At 37.4% G+C, this 19,580-nt stretch overlaps 1 protein-coding gene across 1 annotated transcript; it reads left to right on the top strand.

Annotated features, from left to right (window-relative positions):
* The first annotated feature begins 8,251 nt into the window (after positions 1–8,251).
* On the top strand, positions 8,252–17,784 carry LOC113240104 (ectonucleoside triphosphate diphosphohydrolase 5-like). The gene is made up of 9 exons (XM_026477324.1): positions 8,252–8,288; positions 9,110–9,238; positions 10,861–11,110; positions 11,824–11,915; positions 12,012–12,168; positions 12,384–12,533; positions 13,531–13,700; positions 15,031–15,203; positions 17,601–17,784. The coding sequence occupies exons 1-9, from the start codon at positions 8,252–8,254 to the stop codon at positions 17,742–17,744; spliced, it is 1,302 nt and encodes a 433-aa protein (XP_026333109.1). The 3' UTR covers positions 17,745–17,784.
* Positions 17,785–19,580: the final 1,796 nt, after the last annotated feature.

Below are 19,580 nucleotides of genomic sequence, written 5' to 3'. Positions count from 1 at the left end.
TATTATACCATCGCTATAATAATATTCAATTACTATTTACGAAACACGTAGAAGTATTTCTTAACCAACGCAACGTCGACAAACAATCATCATCTGAGCTTAAGCGCCTGCATGACACTACCGTGGAGTGTATCCATGCTATCCACAATTTGGGCGTGGATACTGCTTCATGGGATCCCCTTATTGTTCATCTCTTGCTGAAGAAATTGGATCCTGTAACGAGAAGTGAATACAAAGAGTCGCGGAAGGCGCCCCGTGATCTTCCCGAATTGGAGGAATTTACTTCATTTTTAGAAACCAAATTTATAGCACTTGAGCCCATACAGAAAAAAGAAAGAGATGACTGGTTGTCGCCGAAGCTATCAACGCCACATAACGCGAAAGAAAAACTGACATACAATGGCAATAGATCGTCATATTATATGAAGGCTATGAATACAACTACAGCCAAGCCACGCTGTATTTTATGCAACAGCAATGATCATATGTTATATCAATGCCATAAATTTGAAAATTTAGCTTCTGACGCTAAACTGCAAGTAATAACCAAAAATCAAATATGTAAAAATTGTTTATACTTCCACGAGCGGAATGTATGTCGATCAAATAAGCGATGCAAAACGTGCAATGGATTGCACAATACTTTGCTGCATGATGCGATGCATGACACAAAAACGAACGGATGGACTTCGCCACCAAAACCTCAACATCAGCGCATGGCAAACAACGTGACAAATAAAAATGACGAAATTTTATTGGCTACCGTGCAGATTCAAGTACGTGCTATAGACAATACATACATAAAATTGAGAGCACTTTTAGATCAGGGTCCACAAGCCACCCTTATAACTGAAAATGCCGCTCAGCGCCTTGGCCTTCCCCGTCAACATGTGAACACAGCAATATTAGGAGTGGGTGATTCGGCGAAAAAAAGGCAAAGGAAAAATACAACTGCACTGCATGTCTATTCATGACAATTATAATTTTACTGCGGAAGCAATGATATTGACAAAACTTATAAACAATTTACCTCATTCAACATTTAAGAAAAATTATAATCATATCGAACATATACAGCTCGCCGATCCTAGCTATAACGTTTCAAAACAAATTGACATTTTGCTAGGTGCAAACATTTACTCACGAATAATAATGAGCGGGTTGATCAAAGGATCTGAAAATCAGCCAATCGCTCAACAGACAAAATTAGGGTGGATTTTGTCTGGACCAGTACAGTCACCGCTTCAATGCAGCGTAGTGATCAATAACATTGAAGATATCTCTGCATATTGGGAGGTGGAAGAAATAGCGAATGCCTCTATCACAATGACTAGAGAAGAGCAGTTTTGCGAAGAATTATACGTCAATAACACAAGGCGTCTACCAGATGGAAGATACGAAGTCCGTCTGCCCTTAAAGAATAATTTTGAAAATGAGCTCGGCCAATCTAAAGCCCGGGCAGCAGCACAATTTAAACAGTTGGAATCACGTCTAATGAAAAAGCCACATCTGCGTGACAGCTATCAAAAATTTATGCACGAATACGAAGATTTAGGGCACATGATAGAATGCAAGGAGCGCAAAGAGCCTATGTGTTACTTGCCACATCATGGTGTATATCGAGAGGAGTCTACCACTACTAAACTTCGTGCAGTTTTTAATGCTTCCTCGCCAACATCTACGGGAAAAAGCCTCAATGATCTCATGGAGTGTGACCCAAAACTACAGAAAGACATACAAGATCTTTTACTTAGATGGCGTATTTACCAATACGTATACACTGCAGACTGTGAAAAAATGTATAGGTGTATACTTCTACAAGAAGATCAGCAACATTTGCAAAAAATCTTATGGAGAGATAATCCACAAGACAGGCTGAAAGAATATCAATTATGTACAATTACATATGGCATGAAAGCTGCGCCGTTCTTAGCTATGCGCACTATGCAACAATTAGCAAGTGATGACAAAGAGAAATACCCATTGGCTGCTGAAGTGTTGCAACGCCAGTTTTATGTCGACGATTTGCTCGGAGGGAACCACTCTCTCTCGGATGCAAAAGAAGTTCAACAACAATTAATAAAAATGTTCCAAGGTGCGAAAATAAACTTGAGAAAATGGTCAAGTAACTGTGCAGAACTGTTGTCGGAACTATCAGCTGATCAAATCAACCCGACAACAATGGATTTTAAAAATGCAAACTCAACGAAGGCGCTCGGGTTACAATGGAGCCCCGCCACTGACATGTTTACTTTCCGTCCAATTGACAATAACAAAACAAAGACAACCAAGCGAACACTTTTATCACAAATCTCCAAAATATTTGACCCATTGGGGTGGCTATCTCCACTCTCAATAAGAGCCAAATTATTATTCCAAAAACTTTGGTTAGTGACAATGGAGTGGGATGATGAAGTTCCATGTGACATTTTGAAAAAATGGAACAAACTCAGTGATGACTTGCAGAATGTTGACAAATTTCAAATCCCAAGATGGATTGGTAATATTCACGCATCAATAGAGATACACGGATTCTGTGATGCGTCCGAACAAGCTTACGCAGCAGTGATTTACATAAAAACCACAAATGACATGAACGAATCAATTGTTAGAATATTCTGCTCTAAAACAAAACTTGCACCACGGAAGAATACTTTGACATTACCACGATTAGAAATGTGTGGCGCTCTCCTGTTATCAAAACTAATGCAGAAAGTTTTGAAAGCGTTTCCACACACTGACATTCCAATATACGGATGGACGGATTCCTTAGTCGTACTGGGTTGGCTTCAAGGACAGCCGTCTCGTTGGAAGGCGTTTGTTGCTAACCGTACAAAAGAAATCCTTGACATTATGCCAGTTTCGTGCTGGCGACATGTGAGCTCAAATGACAATGCAGCTGATTGCGCAACTCGAGGCCTTACCACTTCTCAGTTGACAGAACATACGCTCTGGTGGGAAGGACCTGCGTGGATCAAGAAACCAATTTCCAAAAATGACACTCATACGATTAACATGCCTCAGATTGAGATGAAAAACGAGCCCCAAATATGCGCGACAATGGTCGAAACTACTGACATTATTGAAGAATTATTACATAAACATCACTCGATTATGCATATAGTAAGAGTGATTGCCCGAATCTCACGTTTCATAAACATTGTGCATCACCGCGTGTCGTCGCGATTACAATCGTCAAGACCGCAACATGACACCGAGGGCATTAGCCGCGATGCACCTGACAATACGAATTACATAACAGCGAGTGAAATAAATAATGCATTGATAATAGTAATTCGTGTGATACAAACTAAAGAGTTCCGATCGTATATTTCGGAATTAAAAAGAAAAGGTGTTGTCATGGCGAAAAGTAATTTACTACAATTGCAACCCTTTTTGGATGAAAATAATCTGTTGCGGGTGGGAGGACGTCTACGTCATTCAAAACTCAACGAGAACACAAAGTATCCTATAATTATACCCAAGGATTCCAGATTGACAGAATTATTGATAAATCAAGCTCATTTAAAGACGCTACATGGTGGTCCTACACTTACTTTGACATGTTTGAGGCAAAATTACTGGGTGTTAGGAGGAAGTCGCACAGTTAAGAAATACATAAGAAACTGTGTCAGATGTACTCGATTTAATCATCGTACCCAGTCCCAACTGATGGCAGACTTACCAGAACCAAGAGTGACGCCCTCCCGGCCTTTCACACACGCCGGAGTTGACTTCACGGGACAAGTAGAATTGAAAGCAAATAAAGGACGAGGAATTAAGACTACCCGAGGCTACATCGCAGTTTTTGTGTGTTTTGCAACCAAGGCAATACACTTAGAGCTAGTATCCGACCTTAGCACACCTGCATTCCTTGCCGCCTTCAAGCGGATGTGTGCGAGAAGAGGTACACCAAAGCACGTATATAGTGATAACGGCACTAATTTCGTTGGTGCATCACGAGCTTTAAAGATAGAATACAAAGAGGTTCTACAAACTATCACTAAAGAATTCCTGGCTGACATATCTACCATGGGTGTTACTTGGCACTTAAATGCTCCAGTATGGCCTAGTGCTGGTGGTCTCTGGGAAGCAGCAGTCAAGAGCACTAAACATCATCTGAAACGTGTATTAGGTGAACAAAAGCTGACATACGAGGAATTTTCTACGTTACTGACTCAAATTGAAGCATGCCTCAATTCCAGGCCGCTGTATGCGTTAACAGAGAATCCAGAAGACGATTACTTAACCCCAGGGCATTTCCTGGTTGGAGGTCCACTATTGTCACCTCCCATGACAGACATAAATGACAAGTGCATAAAAACAAGATGGCAACTGATAGAAAGAATGAATCGCGACTTTTGGAAGAAATGGTCATCAGATTATCTGCAACATCTTCAAAAAAGATACAAATGGAATTATCCAAAGTGCAATTTGAAGATTAATGACATTGTTCTTATAAAAGAAGAAAATATGCCACCAACAAAATGGGCGTTAGGACGAGTGACAGAAGTACACCCCGGCACAGACGGACACGTTAGGGTAGTAACCCTGAAAACGAAAGGCGGTCATCTTAAACGGCCAATTATTAAACTTGTACCACTGCCGGTCAATACTCAATCAGACATTGACAAACCACAACCAGCCTCCACCAGATGTATAAAGAAGAACAATCGCATGTGCAACTTACTTCTCATGACAATGACAATTTTACTGACATTTTTTACTCCTATACAAGGAAGAATGACAACCATAAAGAGTCTTGACAATAACAACACCCTGTATTTTGACAAGATTGCAGATACCCGTATTATCCAGGATCACTGGAAGATGGTTGTGTATTATAATATGAGTACATATTGGGAAAGCATGACAGCAGTGAAAAACTATATTAAAACAGTGACCGCAAACTGCAATCATGACAGCTCGTGTTCACCTGTAATTGCGCAATTCAATCATGAACTCAGCGAAATACGTCACTATAATGAATTATTGACAAACTATGAACATCTTTCACGTAGAAAAAAGAGAGGATTCTTCAATGGAGTTGGAAATTTAGCAAACGCTTTATTTGGAGTATTGGATGACAATTTTGCTCAAAAATATGAAAAAGACATTGAAACTGTACGTCGGAGAGAAGATCATTTACTCACTCTGTTCAAAAATCAAACTTCGTTAGTCGAAGCTCAGAACAACATACTCAAACGAAACGAACAGTTAATGAACACCCAATTCGATTATATCTACAAGCATCTGAAAGTTATAACTTCCGAAATGAATGGAATACAAAAGGCGAACCAAAATACTTTACAAGCATTTCATATTATGTCATCATTGATATCAGTTAATGTTATATTGACTAACATTCGCCGAATTCAAGATTCATTATTAGAAATGGTTACTGACATTTACCATAGTCGTCTGAATATTCATATGTTGGAACCAGAGCAACTACAACAAGAGTTAAACACCATATCAGCACAATTGCAAAGTGACCTAGTCTTGCCAACTGACAATATACGAGATTTATATGGTCTCCTGCACGTGAAAGCAAGAGTGACTAGAAACTTACTGATCATCGAAATAAATATACCTCTTTTAAACCGCGATTCCTTCGAGTTAAACAAGATTATTGACATGCCTCAAAGAAAACAGGGAAGCGTTGTTTATACAACCACCGCAACAAAATATTTAGCGGTGAATGTTAAAAAAGATACGCTAATACCTATGACAGAAAATGACATGCAACACTGCATCCATCACACTGATCAACAGATGTTTTGCCCGGTGAATCAGCCCATATATTCAATGACCATGGGGCAATCCCTGTGCGACTTACAAATGCAAATAAATAATGAAAATAAACCATATTGCACACCTGTCGCAAACAAATGTGCTGATAGGTGGATCAAATTGCACGCACGCGACACATGGCTATACTCATGTTGCATCGAATGCCGCGTTCGAATCATATGTTCGTCGGAAATAACAACTAAACAATTACGAGGCAATGGACTATTAAGCCCGGAACCGGGATGTGTGATTAAAGGAGATAAGTTTTTGATATATTCTCAGCATGATTATATCAATCAAGTAAATATACGTCCCACTGTTGCCCTTGACATGCAAGACACTCAGTTATCATTGAACGAAATCATGAATATATCATTACCTGACAATTTTGTTCCTGAAAACCATGAAAAAACATTTGAAGAAATCCAACAGAAGATTGACATCATGAAGCAACAACAACTAGAACAGTTTACCAACAGCAATAACACGCACTACATTATTATCTACACAAGCATCATTGGATTAGTATTATCATTACTTGGGATCTTAGGATGCTACATAAAATCTAAGCGATGCAACCTGCAAGAAAGAGCGCCCGCGCAACATAGTTCTACCCATCTCTCTGCGATGGATGAGACGTCACTCACTGACGTAATAGTCACTGCGCCACGCTCTATGTTGCCGTCCGGAAGAATGACTAGCGCATTGAGAGGTTCCATGGCGAGTGTGGACACCGGTACCTCGCCAACGATGCCGAAGAAAATTCACTTCGATTTAAATAATTCTACAAACCTAGTTAATTAATATTTTTGTTGCTCTTAATTTGTTTTTATATTAAATTTTTAAGTTGACAATTTATAGTGACATGTAAGTGAAATATTTAAGAACAGTTTTTATATTTTAAGTTGAAATATTTAAAAATTTTACATTGTTAATTTATAGGATTTATATTTTGCATATTTACAATTTTTAATGACATTTTTACTTTATTTCTTCCTTGTGTGTCGGGAGTATGTACGGGTCAACGTACATTATTGTGCAACTGACAATATGCAACGTCGCACCCTACATTGTGCACGTGCAATATGTATAAATTATAATTTTCAGTACAATAAAGTTACTCCGTGGTATCGGTCGAGTATTATTTCTACAGCATCTTTGACATCTCCCTGCATCATCTCGCTGATATCACCTGACATATTCTGACATATTACTGTACGAGACAAGCAGCTCGTACAGCATTAAATATAATTTTACTTTCCACTCTTAAACCTGAGCAGATTTGTCTGAATGTTGCTTTTTTTTTTACATAACCTAACGTGACCATACGTTTCGCTCAAAACGGGACAGTCCTGATTTAAGTTTCGTGTCCCGCTGTTACCAAAATGCTTTAACGAAACAAGACACATGTCACAATCAATTTTAAATCAAGTTTGTATTTTTTTCTACCGCGAAAATTTTTAGAAATCGTGTTTTGACACTGTATACTAATCAGTATATAGCCTCAATTTCGCTGAATATTTTTTCAACAATTTCAAATCATCAAATTTATGCGGAATCAACCAAAGCCATTTGAGGTTGTATAAACTGTTAGTATTCAAAATTTCTTATGTGCGTTTTACAACGAAGAAACATAAAATTGAGTCGAAAATAGTTTGTGTCGATACATTAACACACACCTATGAAATTACCGGAAACAGTTCCTAATATGCAAGAAATGACAAACCTCTACAAGAACATACATACATATATACAGATCACAACACTGGTAGTCATTGAATTTTATTATCAAGAAGTGGGTTCGTTTGACATTACTAATAAATATTTATATGACGACCTCGGTAGCCTAGCGGTTTGCATTGTGGGCGTTGAACGTCGTAAGTTCGATTTCCGGTAGGACCAATTTGGGAAGTTTTCTATATTGGTTCTGATCTGGGATTGGTACAGAGAATGTTTAAAAATTTGTTTGCTAACCTGCAAGTATGAAAGGCAACAACTTCACTATTGTCATTTTTCACCAAATATATTTGCTCTAAAACACTATAATCATTATATTTTCCGCTTTAAAACAAAACATGAAGCCTGTATTCTATAGAACCAGCCACAATTACAAAAACGAAATACCACGTAAGTAAAACTATTGAATATCCCTTACTTAGACACCAACTAATAGCTTGAAACTACGTCTTACTAAAATAAGGTGTGAAATCGATAGTATTAAATCGAAACAAAGGTAGCAATGGCTGAATTCAATTTCCATATTATGTATTTGCATGATTTGTTACAAATCGTTGGTGTACTACCTACGAGACGTAAAACATGAAGTGGGATATTGAATACACTTTCGTGGTACTTTGTTTTAGTAATCATTGTCCGATGGATTGGACTGACTAAGTTTAATTTTATAACAAAATACCCAATGGTAATAGTGATTTGGCACTAAAGTACTTGGTGAAAAATGTCAATAGTGAAATTGTTCCCTTTTATATTAGTAGGTTAGTAAGTACAATATTTATTAATGATATCATGGAAAGCCACTTTATAAAATACAATTTAATAATCTCAGTACAGAGTACTAAAAAAACCGACCTCTAAAGTACGTGGAAGTGCATATAATTACCAAGTTTTATTGAAATCTGGTACCGGAAAGTGCTTCATGCGTGAACAGCCACCCTTAGCGGTGAATGATTTTCTTCAAAATTGAATGGGACCACTATGGAGGTACCCTCTTTTCCGGTCCACAAATACCGGAGCTATCGCGTAACATACTAAATCAATAAATCAAGCGAATAAGGATCAATTTTTCTCGAAATACACAATGTTTATTTTATCGTATAAACGTAATTATTTCTTCATATCTATAATCATATATATTTCTTTTTCAAACCACTAAAGTTTTCCAATACTTTACAAAGTGTCTACTTTCATTCCCCGTCCGACATCGATATCCGTCCCAAACAATTACAGTCAAATAAGTAACACTCGGCCATATCAAAAGATAATGATCACATATGAAGGTATATTAGCATCATGCGTCTTTTGATATTGTCGAGTATTACTTATTTTACAGTATTTGTTTTGGACGGATGTCAGACGTCGATATAGATCCTGCAAAGTACCAGTAACATGGTTTGTTTGAAAAACAAATATAATATTTCCGTTAATGGCAATCCAATAGCAAAAACTTAAGGACTCTATATTTTGTTAGGAAGTATATGTTTTCTACAACAAGGAACAATTATGTATATTTTCCACGCATCTGACTGTACCAAACAAGTCAAGTTGCTGACAACACATGTTTCCTGTTGAATTCCAGGTATAACGTCAATTAATTCACCTCACCTATATTCTGGTACATATTATGTGGTAGTGATAGACGCCGGCTCCACCGGTTCCAGGGTACATGCTTACAAATTTTCTCTGCCTAGAAGCAGACTTAAACGAGGTAAGTGCCTCAAATGAGACCGACACAACAATGCCTTAAAAATCCCTTGCCCAAGTTACGACGTTCAGGGAGTAGTCTCCAGACTGGGGATTCCACTACAAAGTCGTTCGTCATATAAATATATAAATATAAATTCATATAAGTTCTTGAAACACTCACAACTTAGGGATGGCCACACACCACAGCCTACGTATAGTCCTCGGGTGATGGACAGCGAAACGCAATTAAATCGAGCAATTTCATCGCACACTCAGGGTGATCCATCCTGTAGAATATCTATAAGAAAGTAACTTTACAGCATGTTCAAGGTTTTGCAGCTTCGCTTCTTGCACATCCGAGTCACGCCTCTCGGCACGCTTTTCAACTGAACCCAAGATGGTCAATTAGTATTTAGCAGCGCCATCCCAAAGGTGGCAGCAGTACGTCATACACGACTGGACTTGTACTAGGTACAGCTACAGCCACTGTCACGGTGTGAAATGCCCTGGAATGCCAAGCTTCCTTGCTGAATTTTTTGTTTATAAACTCAATATACCTGCCAAACTTTTCCAAGTAGCGTTTTGTGGAGAATAGACACATTAAATTCAAGATAAAAGAAAAGAGCAGTATCTCCCCAATCGGAGACTGCCTTAAGTGTCAAATCCAAACAACTAACCATGGACTCTCGACAAGACTGGATTTCTTCTCCACTGATCTTTGCATTGGTCAAGTATATCTATCGACAACTTTGCTGTCACCATCATACCCGGAGGTAACTGGAATTAACAAATTATTGATATGTAGAAGAAAGAGAGTTGCGGTCAGTATGGAACCCTGAGGAACGCTGCATGTAACGCTCAACGTTCTAAGACTACTCGAATCGCACATGCGCCGACCATGATCCAATTGCAAGAGTTAGTGGGAAACCCATAAGAGAAAAGTTTGCTTAAAAGACTTGCATAGCAGACCCTGTCAAAGGCTTTAGAAATGTCCAAAGATACTGCAAGGGTTTCGCCTTGCCCTTTTATGGCCTCGTTCCAGAACTGAGAGGCATACACAATAAGATCCCGTGTGGATAGCACCTCGTCGGAATTCGTATTGGCGATCACTGAGAAGATCATTGTCTTCAAAGTGCCGTACTTTGAAGACAATGATCTCCTCAGGAGACGGTTGTTAGTTACACATTCCATAGTTTTGCAAAGTAGAAGTGACTGAGATGTTTAGGCACAGGTCCCAGGACCTAAAAACTGTCACAGTCTTAAATGAAAGGCGATAAAAATAAAAACATGCAATACTTAGTTATTGCAATTTTGAATACATTAACAATCCTATAATTAAGTCACTAAAAAAAAGTTAGTTAAGAAAATGGGAAATAAAAACACTACACTTCAAACAAATTTCAAAAAATCGAAGTTTTTATGGATATAATGTCGTCCCTTCAAAACAAAATGTATGGGAACTATTAGAATAATGCTGTTAATGTCAAAGAAGTACAAATTGAATATAATATAATAATATTTATCACATCCGTGTACGTATGTTTTACAATAAAACATCTTTGAAATGATAGGCTTGTCTAAAATCTTTAAAAAAACTGTTACAATTGTTAGAGCTCAGAACCTATATTAGTAATATTTTTCCAGATTCGGTCCGAAAATTACGATTCGAGGATGAGCTATATGTTGCCAGAAAACCTGGACTTTCATCTTACGCCAGCAATCCAAAGAAAGGCGCGGAGTCTATTATCGAATTGATACAAAAAGCAGATTCCTTTGTGCCGAAGCATATGAGAGCGAAAACACCTTTAATTGTTCGTGCGACGGCTGGTTTAAGAGCATTGCCTGAAGCTGTATCAGCAAACCTATTAATGCAAATTCGTGTTGCTATAGCTAAGTGAGTCTGCACTAAGATGCGTACAGATTTGCTCGATTTTTAACGATCGACGCGTATGATCAAACAAAATGAGTAAATGTGTAAGTAACACATGATCGACATCGTATTTTTCGCCGACCAACACATGTGATCAGATAAAATCGAGTAAATGAGTAAGAAACGACGATCGTTATTGTCGCTCGACCAAATTGATCTCTCTGAATGATCAGACAGCTCGATTTTGGCGATTACTATTGGCGCTCAATATGCTTGCTCTGTTTCATCAAACGATCAATAAGATCAGTCAACTAACAGCTTGCCTCGATTTTATCGATCGTTACTGTCGCCTGTTAACTATCGATAAATATCAGGGTTAAAATCGAACAAATTTGACGGTTCCTATACCAAATTCACAGTTTCACGTCTAAAAAAAGAGCTGACGACCATAAGTTGCTCACACATTTACTTTCTTCGATTACGTCTGATCGTACGAGTTGTTCGACAAAAAATGCGATGTCGATGATCTGTTACTTACACATTTACTCGATTTTATCAGAACACGCGTATTGAACTACCTAGTCATATTTTTTTATCACACGTGTCGATCATCAAAAAATCGAGCAAATCTTAGGCATCTTTACACTTCACAGAAGTCATATGCAGCAACGCGTTTAACTGCAAATCTTTTTTGAAATGCAATTGTAATTGTTAATAAAATAATGTTTTTTTTTCAGTCTAGGCTATAAGATAAACGACAATAGCGTCAATATATTACAAGGAAAAGACGAAGGTATCAACATGTGGTATACTGTCAACTTGTTAACCGGTACATTAAATTTCAATACACAAGAAATTAAGTAACTCATTTGTCCGTCTTTGTGAAAAGGAAGCCTACATATTTAAACGATTATTATAATTGCAGATACTCTTGAACAAACAAATCCAATGTCATCACTAGAAATGGGCGGAGCCTCAGCCCAGGTGACGTTTGTGTTGCATCCTGGTGAGATTTCTAATTATTTATCAAAAGACGTTTATGTGAGACCTGCCGTCACCAATCGTACACTTTTCTCTCGTAGGTAAGATTTACATTTCCTTACTTACGACATAAAGGATATACACGGTAGGTACTTATCAGTCATTCTGAAAGCCCTGAAGTACTACCTGATTTTTTTTTGTTTCACATAAATGAAATTTCATACAAAGAAATGATTTTCATTTTGAAAAACAGAATTTGATTTGAGTCTATAAACTGTAGATATGTAGACATATACACATATTAAACCAATTTCAGCTACCTCGGGCAGGGTATTAGCGCAGCTCGCCTTGGAACACTTCAGCTAGAAGCTGGTAATATCAAGACAAAAAAATTCATTTCTGTCTGTGCAGACCCTGTACTGACAAAATTTGAAGAGAATTTTTTCGGTGAAAAAGTAGAAATCAGGTAATTTTTGTAGACGACAATGCATGAACTGTGAAATTTCCGACGTTTTAATATTCTGGCAAATTATCGGCATGGAAAACTATAACTATACGAGTACAGGAACCCTCGGGTACGGGACTTCGGTGTCCATTTGTATGGTATGGCTGCTTTTCTTTGAAACATGCATTCTTCTATGGACTTGAAATTTAGCATGGCGTCCATCTTAGTTGACCACATTTATGGTGTAAGAATTTTGTAATCAAGTACTGGACGGCCTTGACACGTCTGCGAGGTTATTCAGGATTCCACACATCGCTGAATTCACGAAAAAAATCTTATCTATCTCGATAGAATTGGCTACTCTCTCGACTGACCACTGTCGTCATTTGTCGTTTTTCATTTTAATTTTTCAACCATTACTGTCCCACTGAAGGGCAAAGGCCTCCTCTGTTTCCACCTTTCCCGATTTAACGCCGTTACAGGCCAAGACCTCATAAACGCATCCAATTGTTCACGCTATCTTATTCTGGGTCTTCCTCGGCTTCGTCTCGCGTTTGACGGGTACAAACTCCACGACGGTCTTTGTCCACAGCTCGTTTACATGCGGCAGTCGTGTCCAGCCCAGTTCCGTTTTAAGCTCGCGGCTTTATGTCCAACGTCAACGATTTGTGTTTTGGAGCGCAGTATGCTGTTTCACACGCGGTCTGCCAGTTTTACTTTCAAGATACTACGCTCCATGCTTCGCTGACACACCCCTAATGTGAACTTCTGACATTTCGTCAAAAACCAAAATTGAGCACTGTAAGTAAGAACGGGAAGAATGCGCACGTCCATGAGCTTTCTTTTGAGGGATAGTGGTAATTTTCCTTTCATCAGTCCGTACTAGAGATACTATTTGGCCAAGATAAATGTACTCCTGGACATACTCAACCCCTATACCTCCCAGCTTTTATTTATTTTGAAATAAAACTACACGTTATAAGTGGAACCTATAAATTAATCTTAATTTTTGCATCAGTGGTGTTTCTCGCGAGGGTTACTCTATAAAAGAAGTATATTTACGATGCCGGAAGTTCGTGACGGCGTACATCAAAGCGACAATGGGAAACGTCTTGCAACTAAAAGGACTAAGGAAAATCGCAGCTATGGGATATTATTATCAATTTGCTAACGACGAAGGACTTATTCGTAAGATATTGGTTTTGACAGGATATCTAAAGGTGTCTACAGATTTGCTCGAATTTCGACGATCCTTACTGTCACTTATTAGTGATCGATAAACACAAAATAGAAGGTCAAATTGTCAAATTTATGGGCTACTACCCCTAATTTAGTTCGACAAAAATCGTCTGTTGCTTACACATCGTACGTGCTGATCGTCAAAAAAATTCGAGTAAATCTGCAGGCACCTTAATTCAAAACGGTGAAATATAACTTCGGTAGCGCTAGCTAGCGGTAGTTTTACGAACTTTTAGGAAAGTTGTACATTTTTTATTCAATTTCAATTTAAGTTAAATAAAAGCGCATGTTTGCAAATTTATATTTCAGCAAAGTTCAATTTGTATTAACTAACCGGCCGGATAACAATTCCAAATTTTTTTTTACCAGTCCGGCCACTCAGAACGGATGCGGGCGCAGACCGCGGTGGTAGTGATGAAAGAGACTCAGTCTTTTAAGGCGTTTTATAACAACTCGACTCCATTTTACAGGACTCGGCTCTAAAATTAAGACTGGGGATTCGGGTTTTTATTAATAAGGCTCAGTCGTTATACTAAAAGACTTAAACGACTTGAAAGACTTAAACGACTCGAGTTGTTTGCAAGGGACTTATATCTATTTTATGTCTTATTAAACCCGTAGTTCATAAATAAAAATGACGTAAGTAGTATGTAGTCAATAATCACGTTTATTTACTTCTAATAAAAATCGTAAAATAAATACCTTGAGGGTAGAAATAAAATCACGCCACACGGGTCATGACTCGCGACTCCCGAGGCTATAAAGCGCCAGTCGTTTTAGTCTTTTTAATCATTTTAGTCCTATAAGTCTTTTAAGCTTCCTAGGGTTAAAAGACTTCGACTCGAATTAGTCTTCAGGGTTAAAAAACTAGACTAGTCGTGAGGCGTTGAAAATTAGTCGAGGCTTTTTAAGCCTTAAAAGACTGATTCTCATTTATCACTAGGCGGTGGTTACAAGCAGAACCCTCGTTTGCTTCATTCTTGTTAAAGTCATGCGCAGAATTGCACACTACACTCATCTTTGCAATGTAAAGTTCTGAGTGGCAATGCAACTGTTACGGACAGGCGTATCGCTTACCAACTGGCCCACGATTAGTTCGTCCTGTCACTTAATATTATAAAAAAGACCCAGATGGACCCAATGCGGATAGGGAACCTAACACATATCATTTAAATGCTTTGCAGCATGTATACATGACTTTCCTTACGAAGTTTTCCTTCATCAGTTTTCTTAAACATTATTTATAAGAAAACTAAGACTTAAAATGCTAATATTACAGCTCGTGACAAAAACGGCCATGTAACAATTCAAAATCTGTTGGCACATGCTGTAAGTCCAACTGGTGGATGCGCTACACACGATAAGCAAAATCCATGGCGATGTTTCGACGCCATTTTTATAGTAACATTGTTGCAATATGGATACGGGATTGACAAAAATAGTATAATTCATGTAAGTGATTCTAGCTTATTTACTTTTCCGTTCTGACATACGACTTGAAAGTCGTTTGTTTAAAAAATCTTGAATTTAATAATCACTGACATTTATAAAACGCACTTTGACTTCGACTAAAGGTGCCTACAAATTGCTCGATTTTTGACGATCGACAAGAGTCGAGACAATCGATATAGTGTCGATCGTCAAAAAATCGAGCAATTCAATGCGTAGGGGAAAGGTGTACCAGATGATCCCCTTAAGGGAGAATGGTGGTAGTTTAAAAGATATTCAGCTTAAAGCAGGGGTAAAAGCGTTAAATGATAGAAAATTTATCTATTACATGTTGTCTTACTAAAAACGTTTTATTTTTTGATCTTTCATTATTATAATTGAATATTTTTAAAACCCTACGAAAGGTTCGTCTTGGACACCGGGGTGTCCATCCTAAGGGTATGGGCAAGATGATCCAGGGGATCACCTTGCCTCTATTTAGGAAAATTTCTAGGTTTTGGTAGAAACAAATGAAAACAACAACTTTTTAGACTTAACAAAGTCCTCACTTATGTAATCTAGGTATATGAAACAACAGTTACGGAACTTCGAGAACAAATAATCCTAATTAATTTATATCTTACAAGTATCTAAGGGTGGCCGATATTATTATTTATGGCAAGTTGATATCCATACTCGTGTCCATTTCTTTAATGTACTTTACGAGTTCGATTTCCTGTTTAACACATCTGATGAAAACAGTTTTTTTTTTCACCTAAATATTTAATTGAACTGACGACCCTTTATTTTCACCTTTAGCCCGTCTTTTTAATGACATAACGCGTATCTACTGCTAACTATTTACTTGACGATTTATGTGGCGTCCTACTTTTACGCCTCTAGTTCTTTAGATCATAGCCTTCCGACCACCCACCACGAATGGCTTTTACAATTACGCGGCCTGGTCTAAAACAAGAAAAAGCATTTATATTTGTTATTAATCGAGATCGATCATGTAAACGAAATCCAGTCTTCTACTATTTTATTCGTATTGCAAGCTATTTATTTAAGAGGTTTCAGTACTCAGAAAAACATATAAATTAAATATGGTCCATTAACAATAATAACCTGTTTGTTGTCTACTGTTAGCACGCCATTAAAAAAAGTAAATAGAGCATTATACAAAGCCACCAACACAAAAATCTTAGCAATTGATTTTTTAGAATGGAAGTTGTCTAAGCTTTTAATCAACTTTACCTTAGATCAAACTCACACAATTTTTGTTTTTTCCCACAAAAATGAAGTCGTCACTCATATCGCTATTACTAATTGACTGATGAGAGGGCACATTGAGGGCTACTTTTACTGAAGAAAATATCTAAATGACGTTACTAGTTTCGCTACAATTGAAAAGGATCATCTTACCTCCAAGGATCACCTCGTACAACTTTCCCATACCTTAAGCAAAAATGGAGAGCTCAGTAAATTTTTCCTATTTACAAAACTAATTGTTTACTACGCTTGAACACAAGACGCAAAATGCACGACTTCGTTTTTTTTTTTAAAGAAATTAGTGACTGGGGTTTTTAATTGTCCAGATTAAGTAAATTTTAGTTCAGCGCTCCAACTCGACCACAGAGAAATCATAATAGGAAGTTATTTTGCATTCCAAAACATCATACTAATCTCAGATTGCACTGTCCCCTCTCTCGGATGTATACTTTACATGCAATATTACAATTCAGCAGATTTGGCTACTGTCTGTGAACTTACTTAAACGACTTGTATGGCACTAATAGTTATCTATTTAAAAAAATAGATTCTCTTTTCTCTCTTACTAAGTATTATTTAATAAGTATTTTTTAATAGAATGTTAACATTATGTAAAAATAAATAAACAGATTATTGTGCGTGCGGTGTTCACCTCTAAGTAATGGGGCATTTCTCAATACAATTCGATAAGTTCGATTTAATTTCTTGCTTGTACTCGTACTTAGACAAAGTCATTTTTGCAAATACGAAAAACTTGCTTAGTTGTCGTAGCAGTAGATCTCCTTGTGCAAGAGTTCGTCCAGATTACTGCCATCTTATCTACTTCTGCCGCCAAGCGATAATGTACACATTACTGCGTTTATGTAATTACAGGCACATGGGACTTATCAACTTATGTCCCAGGGTGACGTACGCAGTGGCAGCGTCCATCAGATCTTTATGATTTAAAGCTCTGAGTGGCACTGCAACTGTTATGGACAGGCGTGTCGTTTACTACCACGACTTATTCGTCCCGTCACTCGGTATCTAAAAAAAATCAGCCTTAAAATGGGCGACTGTCAGGTCGCATGTCTAAGGACATAATTCACGAACAGTTGACGAGAAAGTAATTGTTTCATGAAAGAAAAATGCAAACATTGTTATTTTCAGTTATACGACACAATTGACAATTATAACGTAGAATGGACTCTGGGAGTTGCTTACAACTACGTCATGGCGGAGATTACAACAAACCCGGACCTTATCCACGTGCATCATTATCTACGAAAAATATTGTCGAAAATGAGAAAATAAAACAGATTTGTATTTTAATTGAGCTGATGACAAAAGGAATCCTCCTATTCTACATTTTGTATAGGCACGAATAGTAATACTAGTGTAGTAACCCTTATACAAAGCACTTCGTGCATAATTATCCACGAAAAATTTTGTCCAAAATGAGAAAATAAAACAGATTTGTACTTCAGTTGAGTTGATGTAAAGAAACACGCATCTGTTCTACACATTGTATAAGCACGAACGTAATAGTAATATGGTAACCCTAATACAATGTACTTCGTATATCCATTATCTACGAAAAATATTGTCCGAAATGAGAAAATATAACCGATTTTGCTTCAGTTGAGTTCTTCGTGCATAATTATCTACGAAAAATTATTGACAAGAATGAGAAAATAAAACTTATTTGTACTTCAGTTGAATTAATGAAAGAAGCACATACTTATTCTAATATATTCAGGCACGTAGGTAATGCAGGTGTGATAACACTTGTACAATGCACTTCAAGGTGAAACCATTACTGTGTTGCTAATCTTATTTTATGGTTTATAATGGTACACGACATTTTTATCTATAGTAAACAATGTCATGAGAATGTCAGCCAACGAGCCGTGGACTGCAATGTGCGTCTCTCCGTGGCGCTACTTTCTCCGTTTTGCCTCTACGTTGCTGTACGCTGTTATACATGAGTTGCGAGATTCTCCGGTGATATCAAGTAAATCCATTTAAGGCTCCGGAGGAGAAGCAGAAAAAACTGTTTTGCTAGGTCAACTGGTTTAGGTATTTACTATTAAATAATGATCTTAAAAAAAATGCACCATACCTCTAAGGATGTTATGCCTCGAGTGTGCTAATGGGTTACATGTTAGGATGTACTTTATCCGAGATCCTGTAAACAGGCTAAAGTAAGCTCTAAAACGAATTATTTATGAATAAAATATCTAACTTTTTACCTACATAATTTTTATATGGAGATATTTGTCTTTAAGTACTAGAGAGAACCTGCTAAATTAAGGTGTTCAACTGAAGTCCTTTTAGTTATTAAATTCGCATATATCTTAAAATTTGCAAATTGCTCAGCGATCTAACGTCACACTGCGCCGCCGCCCCGTCAGTCGCCATCAAGCGCTTGTCGATGACGAATCTGTGTCAAACTTTCTCCGCCTGTTCTTATTTTATTGCGGGGCGGGTGGTGTGACCCCCCCACACTTCCCCTCCTAAAATCTAGGCTCGTATTAAAATATCTCGCCTTCACAAACGGTGGACAGCCTTAGACCTTAGGTATTTCCGCACTGCTACTTCACATTCGTTTTATCTTCACTTTGTCTAAATTACGCCGCTGTAACTAATATTGATGCGACATTCTTCTATATTCCCTGAACGCTACAACTTAGGCATTTTCAAGGCGAATAGGCATTATTTTGGAGTGCATGCTCCATTGTCGACCTCATCGTCATTTTTCATCGTGAGATGGAACACAAATGCGCACTTATTATATCATAATCATAACAAAAAAAGATAGGAAATGAAACTATTTTTCCGGAAAAATCCGGAAAAATAGTTTCATTTCCTATGTGTAATTATCGCGAAAACCTAAGAACACGATAAAAAAAAAGATATTATAAAAAATAATATATATTTATTTGACTACCACAAATGACGCCACGCAACAAAAAAAAACAGAAAAAAAATATATTAAAAACATAATCAAAACATTCACATGTAAGAAACAAATGAACAATTACAAAACCAAATAAAAACTGAGTTAAATTAAAACACAGGTTATTTACATAAATAAGCAAAGACAATAGTGACCATGGGACCTGTAAAGGGCCCGAAACGTCGGTTTGT

Source organism: Hyposmocoma kahamanoa, unplaced genomic scaffold (assembly GCF_003589595.1).
Source record: "Hyposmocoma kahamanoa isolate Upper Pololo Valley unplaced genomic scaffold, ASM358959v1 120, whole genome shotgun sequence".
In the NCBI taxonomy this organism is placed as follows: domain Eukaryota; kingdom Metazoa; phylum Arthropoda; class Insecta; order Lepidoptera; family Cosmopterigidae; genus Hyposmocoma; species Hyposmocoma kahamanoa.
This window is presented reverse-complemented; position numbering and strand designations above follow the sequence as displayed.

Coding starts and splice junctions, on each gene's coding strand:
- LOC113240104 (XM_026477324.1), top strand. CDS start 8,252: ATGTCAATAGTGAAATTGTTCCCTTTTATATTAGTAG. Junction 8,289..9,109: donor GTTCCCTTTTATATTAGTAG/GTTAGTAAGTAC, acceptor GTTGAATTCCAG/GTATAACGTCAATTAATTCA. Junction 9,239..10,860: donor TAGAAGCAGACTTAAACGAG/GTAAGTGCCTCA, acceptor ATATTTTTCCAG/ATTCGGTCCGAAAATTACGA.